Below are 15,952 nucleotides of genomic sequence, written 5' to 3'. Positions count from 1 at the left end.
TGCCGCGCGGCGCGCGCCTGGCGGGCGGCCATTTCGTGTGAGGGCGGAAGGCGGGATCTCGCCCCTGCCGACGCGGCCATGGTGGAAGGCTTTTCTGGCCGCTGAGGCGCTTCTTCAGTCACCGAGTGTTGGTGCGGCCCCTCCCGCCTCTTCGTCGGCCTCCCTTAAATGGCAAAGCGAACAGTTCGCCCGCAGCAAAGATGGCAGTCATGGCAACAAAAGGCGGCACGGTGCTTCCACCTTGAGGGGCTGCTGGGATTGGCCAGCCGCACGTGTCGTGACTGCCTTTTACCAATCCCATTGGCGAGCACCCGGAATGGCTTGGGCCGCTCGTCCAATCCGCTCTGAGAAAGAGGGACGGCCGCTTTTCCACTGGCCAGCGCGCCGTGACGAGAAGACCAATAAGAAGCGGCGCTGATTTGGCGCCTAGTTTGAGTGGGGGCGGCCCGTGGCTGCCGCCGTTTCGCCGCCGCTCTCGCGCTGCCGCCATGTTCATCTCCGACTGCCGCCGGGAGTTTTACGACGTGATTGTCAGCCAGGTACGAGCGGCGGGCCGCGACCGGGGAGGGGGTGGTGTCACCTCAGGCGTCCCGGCGGCGGGCGGAGCTGTCTCCCCTCGGGCCGCTCCCCGCGGGGCTGCGGCCGTTCCCGCCGCCTCACGGAGCGGGGACGGTGCCGGGGAGTCCCTGGCTCAGTCTGCGGCGGCTGAGGTGCTCTGGTCCTCTTGGGGCTGTGGGGCGTGTGGGAAGCGGGGGTGCCCGCGCCGCTGCCAGGCAGACGTAACGCCCCGGGCCGCGCTGAGGGCGGCGGGCCAGCCAGTCAGCCCGGAGCGTAAAAATATCTTTCCCGAGCCCGTCTACGGCTTTGGAAACCCGAGCCAAAGCTGCTGCCAGCGCGACGAGGTCTCGCCAGAGGTTTTACTTACAGTTCACCTCCTTTCTCGCGAGTGCTCTGCGTGTTCTTGTGGATCTTTTGTTGTTAAGCAAAGACATCTCTAGATCTTTTTTTTTTTTCTTTATAGCTTTTTAACCGTTTTGACGTTGTTTGCCCAGGCGCTAAATCTTGTATTCTGTCTTCTATGAGGTTTCTCTTGCAGTCTTTCTGGTAGCAGGTCTGGTTGTCTACTTTCATTTTTAACCCACAGTTTGCTTAACTTTGTTCAGACTGGATGTGTACACTGCAGTGGTAAACCTTTTGTTGGACAGTCTTTTAGTATTTCTACCTGTGAAACTATATTATGGATTGTGCAAATGAAAGCATTTCCCTCAACTTTTCCAACTATGAGTTAAATCTAAAAAAACAAAACAAAACACCAAAAAACCTCAAACCCCCGCCAGATAAATTGTTTTGCCTAAATCAATTTTTTTTTCAAGAGTTGCCTTGCTCTCCTATTTTTTGCTGCAGATTTTCTTTAGTCAAAACTGTTCCAGATCCTGTATGAAAACTTAGGCCTTTCTAGACATGATGAAAATAGTGGTAGAGCTGACTACCATTGAACCTTGAAAACTACGTGCTGTTTATAAGAGTCTGAATAATTACGTTTCCTCAAAGCAGCTGACGTATTTTGGGTATGTGGAGTTATTGTTCACATTTACAGGGATCCAAATAGGCTAATTTTGGTTGCAGCGTCCATTCAGAAGCAATCCTGGTTTATGATTATGATGATCTCTACTTAAATTTCTGACTTTCTGGTCTCACAGTGGTCTATGCGTTTCATGTACCAGCACATTAGATTTGGCACCTATGTTAATATATTTAATACAGTTATTCCATTATTTTTGCAGCGTGTTCTTCTTCTTGTTGCTTCAGATGTTGACGCGTTATGTGCTTGTAAAATACTCCAAGTAAGTCTTTGTTCATTATCACTGTAGGCTAACAGTAAAAGAAAAGAATGTCCTGGGATCCTTTTAATAGATTTGAACTGGGGAAAGGGTGAAAGTTTAATCTGGTTTTGTAACTTATGTTTTACGTGAGTTATGACACTGAAAACTGGTAAGTCGTACTCCCAAAGTTCCTGTAGACTTGTCATGTGGGATGTCTTCAAGATAAAGATTTGTATGAAATAGAATTATAACCTGGTATAGCACTGTGGAAGAGGTTGTTTCCCCTCACCTTTGCTAACAGCTGTTTGCTTCATTTCAGGCTTTGTTTCAATGTGATCATGTACAATATACACTCGTCCCAGTATCTGGATGGCAAGAACTTGAAACTGCCTTTCTTGAGCATAAAGATCAGGTAAAGAAATACTGGAAATATTTTAAGTTGCAGCTCATCTTACATAGGCATGCACATCTTCCCTTTCCCCAACTTGAAGTGTCGGCTCTCAGACTAATTATTATTATTGGTTACCTCAAAACAGTGGTTAAAATTTAACATACCAGTAACAAACTTGTCAAGCTTTTTACATCAGCTCAAACTAATGTGCTATAATTTTGATAGATTCAAATTAAGTTTGCACACATTTTGAGATATAAAAGGTAGTATTGGATGTCTAGCATCCCTGAATTTGGTGTTTTGCCTTACAAATTTTTTCCCTCCATCGACTATCAGAAAGTAAATACAAGTTTTGGCAATGATAAGTGCTTTGGAGGTTTTGTAAAGGTGTTTTCAGTCTTCCGTGTTTGTTGCTAATTGAAGTAAAAAGCATTTGTTGTTGCTTGTTTTCTTTTGTTTGCAGTTCAAATATTTTGTTCTTATTAATTGTGGTGCCAATGTTGACCTTCTGGAGATCTTGCAGCCTGAAGAAGACACTCTTTTTTTTGTATGTGACAGCCACAGACCTATCAATGTAGTGAATGTTTACAATGACACACAGGTAAATACTTTTTGTTCATAATAAAAAAATCTTCGCACGATGTGGTGGATGGTGTAGTGCTTTTCTGCATTTTGCAAAACTGCTTACAGTGTTAGCTAGTAGGTCAGGAAGCAGTATTAATGGATATTTGCAGTAATAATGTACATGATCAGAAAAATAAAATCTGTTTTCAGTAATAAAATATATACCGTTAGTGTGATAGTTGTCAGTGGTAAGCACCTGTTAATCCTGTTGCTATAAATAAAACTGCTACAAATCAGAGGATAAACATCCTCCAGAATGTAAGGTGTATAATGGCTCGGTATCTAGCAACACTTAGAATTTGAGAATTAAGCACAAATTATTTGACAAATTACTTTACTGAAAGAATTATCATTTTTATGCTTGCTAATGCTGTAATCAAGGAATACTGTTTTTTACTCTTATTTTGTATAAACAAGTATGGCCTTTGTATTAAAAGGCATTATTTTTGTTATGCCAGGAATTGATCACAGCCAAAATGAATTTTTACTTTCTCTTATTATCTGAAGTATTCTCATTTGTCATTTGAAATGTCTTTTAATCACTAAATAAGATACTTTATTTGAAATACTTCTTTTTTTCTTGCTAGATTAAGCTGTTAGTTAAACAAGATGATGATCTCGATGTTCCTGCTTATGATGACATCTTCAGAGATGAAGAGGATGAAGAGGAGGACTCAGAGAATGAAAGTGATGCATCAGAACCTTCAGAGAAACGTAGACGTTTTGAGGAGGTGTGTTTCTGCTACTTTATTGTGAAAAGAAGGAAAACAAAACAGTTATTACATATAGTTTACATCATCATAACAATGACATTTGAGTTTAAAAATTATGTTCTATTAGATCACAAATTCAAGTGTAGGATTTAAAAATAATCTACGACCAGCAGAGTTTCACATAGGCAAAATGTTTATTTATCTGAACTGCACAGAAATATTTTCTCCACATAAAAAAAAAGTTTTGAACTTGATTTTGCATAATGCTGTCTTTGTGTAATCAGTGAACTGCAGAGATCTGTCTCTAATTATGTGCTTTCAGTCTAGCAAAACAACTTATTTAGATATAAAGGGTTTTTTTAATAATTGTTTGAGAAGATAGAAGGTCACTGATAATTTAGCAATAAATTTTATCTGTCTTTGTAGCAGTAAACTAACAAAAGTGTATTATGGTAGACACAAAAAATTAAATTTGCCAGATGTTATTTGTAGCATATTTTCTATTTATACCGTACAAGGAAGCAAAGGCATGAGGCTAGCAATATTAAGAGACAATTAAATGTAAAAACATTCTCAAGATTTAATATATATTTCATATTATTCTTCTGTTAACATTGTACATTTTTTCCTCCTAATCTATGAAGGGCACTAACTCAGCAAAAGCAGATGCCAGAAATTCAAAGGAAAAATCTATAACTAGTATACACAAAAGTTATTCTCTAATCTGTTGAATATTTCATAGAGTTCATTTTTATTTCTTTGAGTTTTCAAGCTGATGGTGCTATTTATGGAGGTTAAATATACAGTGAGTGCTTCTTTTTCTGAGCTTCACTAATTATCCCATCTTTATTTTTCACCAGTGTCATCTTTATGTTATAAAATGGTAGGATGCAATGTTGCTAGTTGCTAGAAAATACTATGTACTGGGGCTCTTATTTGCGAAGACAAGCTAAATAAACGCTAGCAGAGAAAGATGGCGTAACTTTATAAAAGTGTGTTCCTTGGAAAAATATTTGATACTAATACTTTTCTCATTAGATGTTGTTAATAGGAATAATTCTTTTTAATGAAGACTTTAAGTCTTTTTAATGAAAACTTAGTCATTAAAGTATCTGGGTAGGTGCTAATCTACTAGACTATTTTTTTTCTAACTTTTTAATATCCAAATTAATTTACAGGATGTAATAGAGAGAACAATGAAAAGGCGACAAAGACGAGAATGGGAGGCACGCAGGTGTGTGTAACTTTTTTATGTTGCGTGTATCTCTTTCTTTCTCTTATTCTTTAATTAAAATCTTGCTGAGAATACAAAAACATGATACTATGCTGCTTGATTTGCAAGATGCTTTAGTGCTAACTTTATTCAGAAAGTGGAGAGAGATATTTACTATATAAAAATAAAATGTTTAGATGGAGGATAGTTGTAAACAGTAATTTATAAATTAGAGCAGTAATAGGTGCATTGCTTCACTTTTAAATAGCTGTAGTATACTTGTCTATCTTATGGTGAAATTTATTATTCTGGTTTTTTCCTTTACAATCCCACTATTGTTAATAGGAATGAGCAGGAACAAATCAGATAAGAAAAAGTGATTTGAGGACTAATGATTTAATAAATTTTTCCTTTTTATTTTATGAGTATGTTTCAGTGTGGTTTCCACATTGCTACTAAAACCTAATTGTCTTGCAGAAAAACAATTTCTAGGCCAAGTTTAATATTTTTAAATTGCTAAAATGAAATTTAAATATTATTTCACAATTCCTGGCTTATATTTTTAATTGGATCCAATGACTAGTTCACCACTTAGTCAAATGTGGGGTTTTTTTCCCTTTTTAGACGAGAAATTCTTTTTGATTATGAGCAATATGAATACCATGGGACCTCAGTAAGTACAAACTTCTTTGCCATAAAAACAAAAGGTGCCAATGTAAAGATAATTGGACAATATCCAATGTTATAATCATCTAATACAATGTTATAATTATCTAATAATACTATGCATTCTAATAATATTATTTTAGCTTGTTATTTTTGTATGTTATTGTTATATATAAGGTACATCATATATGTACAAGTAGTTTGACTTAGAAGTTTAATGTTTTCTGGTTGTGTACATCCAATTTTACTGCTGATGAATTGGATACATCATAGAAAGAATACTGGTAGACTGGCAGACAACAGCCAACTGAGTCACAGTGGCTAATGTAAGGTTAACATTGGGGGAAAATGATAAACCAGAACTATTAACATTTTTGTTGTTTGATGTCTTTAATGCTGGTATAAAAAAAATTATGATAGTGTAATCTTTTTCGCTCTTGACAAAAGTATCTATCTATGAAAAAAATACTCTCACAAAAAAACTTTAGCATGTAGGGAGCATGTTTGCCTTTCAAAGCTTTCAAACATAACACTTAGGACATCAAACTGTTCCTTCTGTTATTTGGCCTCGTCTTATTCTATTTATATTTTGTTAAGTGCTGCTTTATATATAATGCAGGTTTGCAGAGCTGTATAAACTATTTTTCCTTCTACTTAGTGTCTTGGAAAATAAGACACTGTCAGACTCAGCTGTGATTTCTAGAGCTTTAGTAACATGCTAGTACTTGGCAAATGTAACTGTTCTATTTGTTTAATGAAGTGAGAGTTTTGTGTTCATTTATCCTGTCTTTTTGCTTTTCCCTCATAAGTCTGCGATGGTGATGTTTGATCTGGCATGGATAATGTCTAAAGACTTGAATGACATGTTGTGGTATGTTTCCATTATCATTTTTCTTAGAGGCTAGAAGCTTAAACCCATAGTAAAGAGAGGCAAGATTTCCCAAAGCTGTTTGATTTCAGTATGAGGTTCCAGTTTATTTCATGAATGGATGTATGTCTTGAACTGGAGGACACATCTGTGTAAATTAATTACAAGCAACCAATAGATTTTGCATAGAAAAAGGGAGGATGGTACTATATGTGTATCCCTGCTAAAGAGGGAATAATAGTATAGAGCTTTGTTATTAACTTCTATGTACAGTTGGTAAACAGTGTTTCTGACTTGTTCTGTTACATACTTAAGAGGGTTAAATATAATATACTGTACTGGAATATTTTTTGTTTTAACTTTTTTTTTCTTTTCTTTTTCTCCCCCCAATTTTAGGTGGGCTATTGTTGGCCTAACAGATCAATGGGTCCAAGATAAAATCACTCAGTAAGCAAGATTTTTAAATTTACCTTTTTTAATTTATCTTTTAATTTTTTTTCACAAGTAACCAATAGCAATTAATAGAGATCAGGAAACATATGGGAATTAATATAACATAAGATAATTAATAAACAGTGACATTAAATATCTTAATGACTGAATGTGATCCGATGTCTTCCAAAAATGGGAATAGATATCAGGAAAAAAAATGTATTTTCCTTTTCCACTATTTAGAATATTTAAACTACCTTTATTTTTCACAAACTTAGAAAACAAATAACTTCTGATCCAGGAAGAAATGGTGTTTAATAGTAGTTTATGTAAATATGAACTTGATACAGTTTTATTAAAAGAAAAAGATTTTGTATGTTCTGTATTCTCCAGCTTCCTTCGCAGTTTTAGTTAATGAGTTTCAGATTTTCTCCTTTTTTTTTTTTCCTTGTTTCTTATTTCCCACTAGATACCCTCTGAATTCTAGTAGTACATGTGTAGACTTTAATTCTGGTATTCTATTGTTACTAATACACTGATGTTTTTAAGGAGATAAATGTAATAAGTACCTAATTTCATTGGTCAGTCTATCTGTCTCTGTATTGGTTATATTTTAGCTTTAATTGCCTGGGTGTATGGCTGAATATTGAAAGAACATTATTTAACAAGTTGGGTTTTTTTAAAGATGTATCTACAATTTTCACGCTGCTGACTGGCCAGTGTGTAAACTTTAAGAAAAATTTTTGTGTTCTCATAATCAAGAACAAAAATACACAGGAAGAAAGTGAAGTGACAAATTTGTTTTTGTTCAAGGATGAAGTATGTGACTGATATTGGAATCCTACAGCGTCATGTGTCTCGCCATAACCACCGCAATGAGGATGAAGAAAATTCTCTGTCAATTGATTGCATGCGCATAGCATTTGAATATGAGTATCCTTGCATAAGATCTGGGGAAAATGAACCCTACCCACTTGGTGAACCTCATTTGAGTTTTTATCTAGGGAAAAAAAATCACAGCACCATGTCTGCTGCTGAGAACAGAAATAAAAGAAATGGAAATTTGAATGTTTTGTTGAACATGAATCCCTCTTGCAACAATTCATGTAGCTTCAGTTCAGCTTAACCTTTCAGAATTAGTTGCAAGTCAATGTTGCTTGTCTTGTGTTATGTGCACCTGCAGCTTCTACCCATCTTATGTAGCATGGAGATGCAATATATAAGGGCAACTGAAGACTTACCTACTAGTTGTGGAGTCTTGTTACTGTTTGTAACTTCAAACAATACATGCATTTGTAATTATTTGCCATAATTCATGTTCAGTCTGCGCCTGGCACTTTATCAGCACTGGTCTCTATATGAAAGTCTCTGTAACACTTCATATACTTCTGCTAGCTTTAAGCTTTGGTCCGTACAAGGGCAGAAGAGGCTCCAGGAGTTTTTGGCTGACATGGGGTGAGTTATAAAAATCTGGGTCTTTTTTCAGTGAATTATGGGAAAGTGAGGAGAAGGACTTGGGGGTATTAGTGGATGAAAACTAAATATCAGCCAGCAATGTGGCCGATAAGTCAGTCGCATCCTGGGCTGCATCAAAAGGAGTGTGGCTAGCAGGTCGAGGGAGGTGATTCTCCCCCCTCTGCTCTGGTGACACCCCATCTGGAGTACTGTGTTCAGTGCTGGGGCCCCCAAAATAAGACATGGACTTGTTGGAGCAAGTCCAGAGGAGGGCCACGAAGACAATGAGGGGACTGGAGCACCTCCCCTAGGAGGAGAGAGACTTGGGGTTGTTGAGCCTGGAGAAGAGAAGGCTCCAGGGAGACCTTACAGCAGCCTTCCAGTACCTAACGGGGGCCTGCAGGAGAGATGGGGAGGGACCCTTTAAAAGGGAGTGTAGGGATAGGATGAGGGGTAACAGCTTTAAACTGAAAGAGGGTAGATTTAGATTCGATATTAGGAAGAAATTCTTCACCGTGAGGGTGGTGAGGCACTGGACAGGTTGCTCAGAGAAGTTGTGGATGCCCCATCCCTGGCAGCGTTCAAGGCCGGGTTGGATGGGGCTTTGAGCAACCTGGTCTAGCAGAAGGTGTCCCTGTCCATGGCAGGGGGGTTGGAACTAGATGATCTATCTTTAAGGCCCCTTCCAACCCAAACTATTCTGTGATTCTAAAATGTCAAGAATATAGCTTGAGTACTCAACTTGTTTGTTTTTAAATATGAGTGTGTGGCTCTGAGTAGGTTGCAGTGTCTCTTTGAGTTGAGTTACACAACTTGTGTCTTGGTGTATGAGCAATAATTCAGCTGTATGCCTTTATGGAAAAGTAGATTAGTAAGTAACCTACATTTTCTCACATCCACTCTTCAATGACTAAAGAAAAAAGAATGCAAACAAGCTTAGTTAGACTCAACTTGCTAAATTATCTAATATTAAGAAAGTCTTATGAAAGGAAGGCAAAATATTTGTTTATTCTGGAATACCTGTTAATGTATTTTTTTCCTTCTGCTTTTAGTTTGCCTTTGAAGCAAGTGAAACAGAAGTTTAATTCCATGGACATGTCTTTGAAAGAAAATCTTAGGGAAATGATTGAAGAATCTGCAAACAAGTTTGGGTAAATTGTTTTAAATACAAATACTTTATCTGAAAATACTTTTCAATTAAGTTCAAATATTTCTGTATGAAGAGCACGTAATAGCTTGTTTTAAAAAATATGCATTTTAAATTGACAAAGTAATACTAGGCTTGTTGCAAATGTTAGGGTATAATTTGTCTTCATGTTCTTAACATTAACATACTGAGGAGATTGCTGGTCAATGTTGATAATAATGTTGATAATGTTAATAACCTTTACTGGTTTTATTTCATTTTGCAGAATGAAAGATTTAAGAGTTCAGACCTTCAGCATTCACTTTGGCTTTAAGAACAAGTTCTCAGCAAGTGACATAGTTTATGCAACAGCTTCTCTCATGGAGAATATAGAGAAAGAGGGGCCTGAAACAACAAATTTCATTAAAGCTTTGGACAGTCTCTCCAGGTACTGAAAATATGTCTCTTCATTCTTTTACAAGTTTATTTGGGCAACATGGGTTACATATCTAAAAGATGCATTGATGCTGCATAAGCCATTGAAGAAAAATCAAAATATCCCTGTGAATAGTGTTTAGATCTTGCTTTTGTGTGAAAAGCTCTTTTTTAATGAAAGTATCTATTTTTGTTCTTTCTGTTGCAGGGGTAACCTGGACAAACTGCACCAAGGACTGGACCTAGCCAAAAAGCAGTTACGTGCCATTCAGCAGACAGTAGCCAGCTGTATTTGCACCAACCTTGTAATTTCTCAGGGGCCTTTTCTCTATTGCTCTCTCATGGAGGTCAGAATTCTAGTTTTTGGCTGTCTCATTTGTCTATATCATAATTTAAGAACACTGTTTTCCTAACTGCTTGACTCAATAAGAATGACTCCGTGAGAAAGAACCTATTTATCTATACTGAGCTGTCCTCTGATGGGTCAAAATTGATGTCTACTCTGAACTTCCCAAAGGAAGAATCAGCCCTTTTAAAGGGGGGAAGGACTTAATTTCAAAGTCAAGTGGGTGAGCTTAAACTCCTGTATTGTAAAGGTTCTTGTTAGTGTTCTTTGAGCCACACAAAACTTCTAGGCTTGTCAGTAGATACTAAAATTAAGTAAACAGAAGAATAATCTTGGATTGTAATTGAAATAATTATTCTTTTTCTAGGGCACGCCAGACGTGAAACTGTTTTCCAAACCAGTGTCTCTGTGCCTGCTTAGTAAATACTTACTCAAATCTTTTGTTTGCTCTGTAAGTAAATCAAAAGCTTTTGACTAACTTCTGGCCTGCATAGTAATTATTGTTCTGTTGGATACTTGCAGCTGATTATTTAAAAAATGATGTGAAAATATTAATAATGTTTTTCTGCTAATTGGTTGGATAATAGCACATCTGTGAATGCTGCTCTAGGGAAGAGATCTGCCTGGGAGACTTTGTAGCATTAGAAAGGGTTTTCATTAATAAGATACTTACAATCTAAAATCTTTGTGTAGTTTTATAAGTTTTGAGGGAGCATATCACTAAATATGTACTTTGAAAAGTTAACCTGACAGAAAAAAAAAAGCAACATTGCAGGACTTGTAGTTGTTATTTAAAGATTTTTGTGCCTGTTTAAATAAAATTCTCTGATATTTACAACTAATGTAACTGAAATTAAATTGCATTTATCTTTTGAGCTATTAGTTACACAATTAAGATAAAAATGAGGTTTTAAGATTGAGAACTGTCCTCACAGTGAACACTACTTAATTTGTAAATGAAACTTATCGTGGTCCATCCTTGTCAGATTGCATCTCTCTGTCCTCATTTTGAAAGTTAAACATGGGGAATAACTAATTTGCCACTAGAAGGACAGCATTTTTAAAACTCACTGCAAAACATTTGCCTTAAGAATAGAACACTTCAAACAAACTTCTGCTTGTTTTACCTAAGTGTCTAAAAATGTTAAAATCTCCATAATTATTTTTGAATTTAATTAAATTACAAAATTTGTTAAAGTTACAGCTTAGTGCTGTAAAACAATATGACTGGAAAATAATTGCTAGTGAAGACTGTATTTTTCAATGTTTTATCTGTTGTATTTCAATGTAAAATGATTATTGCAAAAAAATAAGCCCAGTCCAAGTTTTTAGATACCCATACCTGCAGTTCTTTTTTTTTTTTTAAGAGCTTTTTTCTTTACTGTAGAGTCGTATCTTGTCTGTCTACATCATTTCTGTGTTAAAATGGAATGCAAGATTAGAGAAGAACTGAAATTTCTATTGGTCCTTAAAGTGTCTTTTACTGTAAGAAAGAAGGGGATTCCGTTGAACTGTGTTATAGCTGTATCTGTAGATGAATATTTGCAATGCTATCTCACATGGAGAGCTGAAACTGAATTGTTTCCTAAGTTTTGTCTAACAAAGAGGCTTTCTGACTTCCAGACAAAAAACAAGCGTTGTAAACTGCTGCCACTGATAATGGCTGCACCAATGGATGTTGAACAGGGAACTGTGATCATGGTGGGGATTCCTCCAGAGACAGAAAGCTCTGACAAAAAGAAGTAAGCATATTGTTTAAAAGTCCTTACTAATTCCTGTCTCTGAAGCAAATATAAAAAAGCGTTTAAAACCACGCTTTTTGCATATGGTATCCATGAGATAGTTTGAGAGAGGATACAGATGTTCCACAGCTTCCTTGCAAGTTTTGTTTTTCCTTCCCTCTTAACTATTTCTTTATCTTAAAAAGGGGGAAATAGTTCACTATATGACCCATGACCTCATTTCTTAAAGCTTGCAATATTAAGATTTTTGCATTTGAGTAAATGATGTGTATGTTGAATACATGGCACGTGGAAAAACATCTGAAAGACATTTTCAACTCTCAGCAAGGAAAAAGTTCCATACTTCTACCTTAGTAAATATATCCTTTTCTGTAATGCTCATTTGTATTTCTGTTCATTTTCTAGCTTTTTTGGAAGAGCATTTGAGAAAGCTGCAGACAGTACCAATTCTAGGACTTTACACAACCATTTTGACATGTCAAGTGAGTAACGCTGCCTATCACTTATTTCATTCACCAAATAGTCCTTTAGGGGTCAGTGTTTACGCAGCCTCCATAAAGCATGGCTGTAGACAATATACTCGTTTGTGTACGACTTAGATGCAAACATCAACGGTGTGTATGTGATACGCTGTTCCTGAATCTAGTATAAACACAAGCTACATTATTTGTCAGCCTTTTTTCTAAGTGCTGTCTTATGCAGAAATGATAAACTACTAAGCAGAGGCCTGCATATCTTTTTTTGATACAATCTACATTTTGCATGGAGTAATGATTTTCTGCACTTCAGTTTAAAATCTGTGAGGTTATCCGTGAGGCTTTTTATATTTAGCAGCCAAACCAAGCATGGTATTGATGTTATGAGATGCATTTTTTTATTGTCTGTTTGAAAAATGAGATACTTATGGAACGAGATTTGCCTATCTTTGTACATGCTTACAAAAGAGGCAGTTTTTAACAATACATACTTATGTATGCGTGTTGAACATACACAGAAACAGTCCTAGATTTAAAAAATGGCTGCTATATCATCTAGAGAGCACCTAGAAATCAGAGTTTGCTGAAAGCTAAGAGCAGAATAAACAATGTGTTTTGTATTTTGCCCAAATAGTTTCTTTTTTTCCTTCTTAAAGTTGATTAAGAATGTAAATAAGTATACTTAGAAGTATATTTCAAGGGTGACATCTAGTATATCCTTCAGTTATTTGCATCCTGTAATAAAATATTTCATATTTTAGTAATTGAACTGAAAACAGAAGACCGGAGCAAATTTCTGGATGCACTTATTTCTCTCTTGTCCTAATGGTAAGGCGCATTAATTAAAAAATTAATTACAAAACAAGTTAGTGACCTGTTAGTATCTGTAGAATGTTCTAAGAAAACATTACAACTTCTAGTGAAAATATAAATTGAAGATAAGAGTTTCTTACAAAGACAATTGTTTTTCTTTTTTGCTTGTACATTGTCTGCATCTTACTAGATTTTTTTTTTCTCAAGAGATTTATTTAAGTTTTGTCATCCTTAAGCTTTTCTTCCATTGTTCTTAGCTTGTGGCTTTTTAACTTTGGCTGGAAAAGGAGCAGCTGTTTGTGTTTTGAGAGAAATGGAGATATTAGCTAATTGTAGTTTATACTCTGTTACTGACTTTTAATTATGATGGCTTGTTTGAGCTCACAATGGAATTTTGGCCATAGCAGTGCCATTCTTGGCTTTGATGTTAATGTAGAATTTGCATTTTTCTTTCACAGTGTTAAGGTTGTAGCCTATATTAGTGTGTAGTTTTCATCTGGAATAAAGATGGGGATATAAGACTGTAGTTGTGACTATTAGCTTCACGCTAGTTCAAAGTCTGTTTTAAAGCTACTTTAGGGCAAACCAGATTCTACTGTAGTTTGAGACTCAAATTGTTGCAATTGTCTTCAAATATTCCCTGCTTTTCAGTTATGAACTATTTTCATTGGTCTTTGTGTGTGTCTATTCTTCAGTGATGGGTGGGGATAGCTTGCTTCCTACCAGAGAAGCAGCCAAACTCTAAATTGTTTTGTAAAGTCTGTTCAGACAACCTGTAAGACTGTTTGAAAGTATATAAAATACTTCATGGTTTTTTCATGCCTACATAAAGATTTGGTCTTTAGTATTAATGTGTGAAGTAATCTCACAAGATTATCTCTATGGTATATATAAAAAAGCAAAGGAGTAAGGTGAAGACTTTGGCAACAGTCTGTGAATGTTGGTAGTCCTAGCCAAATGACAATATGACTTACCTTTTTTCAGTGGGTGTCAAAGCTATAATTTCTTCTTCCATTTACTCAAAAGTTTGAAGCAGTGGGTCAATGACTGCAATTGTTCGTTAGACAGCATAGTCATGCATGGCTTCCAAGATCTCTACATCTGTTTGTTTCTTTCTTTACACTCTGACTACTGATTGTTTCAGTTTGTCTTCTGTCCTTATTACACAGTGGTGCTTTTTGGCTCCTTGTGCTGGAAGCTGAGGATCAGATGCTCTGAAATTATTTTGGATGTTCCAAAGCTCATGGTGCTCCAATTGTGATGTATCGTCTTGCTTTACCTTAAATGTACTGGTACAGGCCTGGACTGTTGTTTTTATGCCTCTTGGGAGGTAAAAAGGATTTTAACCTTAGCACACAGATATTGAATGCTGCTTCTTTGTAAACATACCATCCTCGTAATGGCAAAAGGTGTCAACTAGGAGTATTTGCAAATCAGACTTCTATTTGTCAAACCTGCTTCTATTAGTAGACATGCTCCTGTGATGTTTAGTTGTTGGCCAATAACAAAAAAATAGGTTTTTAAGAAGTTCCATATTTATATTACTATTATATTACCATTCAAATGTTCTTTTAAAATTGTCTTGAATGTTTTTCTTTTGTTTGTTTGTTGTTTTTTGGGGTTTTTTTGGTAAGAAACTTTTTGAAACTGTCCTTGAATTTTTAGAATGTTGAAACTGGTTTTTAGTACTGTCAGGTTGAGGTCTTGTACTTTAATTGACGTAACTGTTTTGTGAGACAAGTTTTAAGACTTTAGGGCTTTTAAAATCCAAGTACTGAGTAACTGCCAAATATCGAATGAAAAATCTGGGGAATTCTGATGTCAGTAAAGCATTTTTAGTCATGGATTGTGATACTGTATTGTCACTTGTAGCTTGGCTTTGGGAATAATTTTCTTGGAAAGAGCCTAAAATACTATGATAACTATGTGTAGACTGTAGCATTATAAATATTGACAGACTAGCTCAATCCTGTTCCATAATAGAGATTTCATTTCACTTTGGTCATATGAAATGGTATGGCTTGTTAGACTTAAACTGCTGTGCATTGGGTGGGTATGTATATGTGTATGTTTGGAATTCTTTTCTTCTTACAGTGTTTCCTTGAATTCTATGTGACTTCAATGTTTTCATGTATTATAATTAATATGTAAAGGTTATATATCATTACATCATACTTTGTGCAGATTTTTAATACAGGTTAATTTAATATTAAATGTGATTTAAATGTACCGAACAGAAAGCTAATTAAACTATGTATTTTTATTCAAAAAAAAAAGTAAGTTATTTTTTAAATGTTGTCATCTTATCTGAGTAAAATCCCTGTGCCAAGCTGCGATGGCCAAAAAATTGTGCTTCCTAAAATAAAACATAATGCCTGCCACCTTTTGGTTTTGCATGTTTACTAGGTAGTATTGGCAATAAATGATATTCCCCTTACCAGTGTACCCTGGGTTTTGCCTGTACACAGCATACAGTAATTTTATTACATTTCTGTAGCAGATTACTGTGCTTTAAGTCTCTGGAAACAGAAACACAGAAGTTTACGTTGGTTTTTGAACACTGATAGCAGTGCCAAGCCATGATTACAATGTAAAAGTTAGGAGTCTGTGACACTTAAGCACACTTCTAAATGTTTTCACTTTATCTTTCAGTTGCAAACTGCTGAGTGGATTAAGTGAATTTCTTAAATTTATCTTAAACTTATCTGTCACAAAAGAATTACTGCCTTTTTCCACAGTGCGAAATGACTGTAACTTTAGTTCAGCCATATCATATATTTAGGGCTTTCATGCTTCTAGTGTAATATGAGAGGAAAACATGAGTATGTG

The 15,952-nt window shown here is 36.0% G+C and overlaps 1 protein-coding gene across 1 annotated transcript; it reads left to right on the top strand.

The window, feature by feature from the left end:
- The first annotated feature begins 21 nt into the window (after nucleotides 1–21).
- CDC45 (cell division cycle 45) lies at nucleotides 22–15,484 on the top strand. Its single transcript, XM_069795043.1, has 19 exons — nucleotides 22–539; nucleotides 1,785–1,844; nucleotides 2,143–2,235; nucleotides 2,678–2,815; nucleotides 3,426–3,569; nucleotides 4,730–4,785; nucleotides 5,389–5,437; nucleotides 6,240–6,301; nucleotides 6,695–6,745; nucleotides 7,544–7,663; nucleotides 8,054–8,185; nucleotides 9,238–9,336; nucleotides 9,598–9,759; nucleotides 9,955–10,093; nucleotides 10,460–10,543; nucleotides 11,716–11,834; nucleotides 12,240–12,316; nucleotides 13,072–13,138; nucleotides 14,293–15,484. The coding sequence occupies exons 1-18, from the start codon at nucleotides 489–491 to the stop codon at nucleotides 13,134–13,136; spliced, it is 1,701 nt and encodes a 566-aa protein (XP_069651144.1). The 5' UTR covers nucleotides 22–488; the 3' UTR covers nucleotides 13,137–13,138; nucleotides 14,293–15,484.
- The last annotated feature ends 468 nt before the right edge of the window (nucleotides 15,485–15,952 follow it).

Source organism: Haliaeetus albicilla, chromosome 10, assembly GCF_947461875.1.
Source record: "Haliaeetus albicilla chromosome 10, bHalAlb1.1, whole genome shotgun sequence".
NCBI lineage: Eukaryota > Metazoa > Chordata > Aves > Accipitriformes > Accipitridae > Haliaeetus > Haliaeetus albicilla.
Note: the sequence above shows the minus strand (reverse complement) of the source record. Positions and strands in the feature narration are given on the sequence as shown.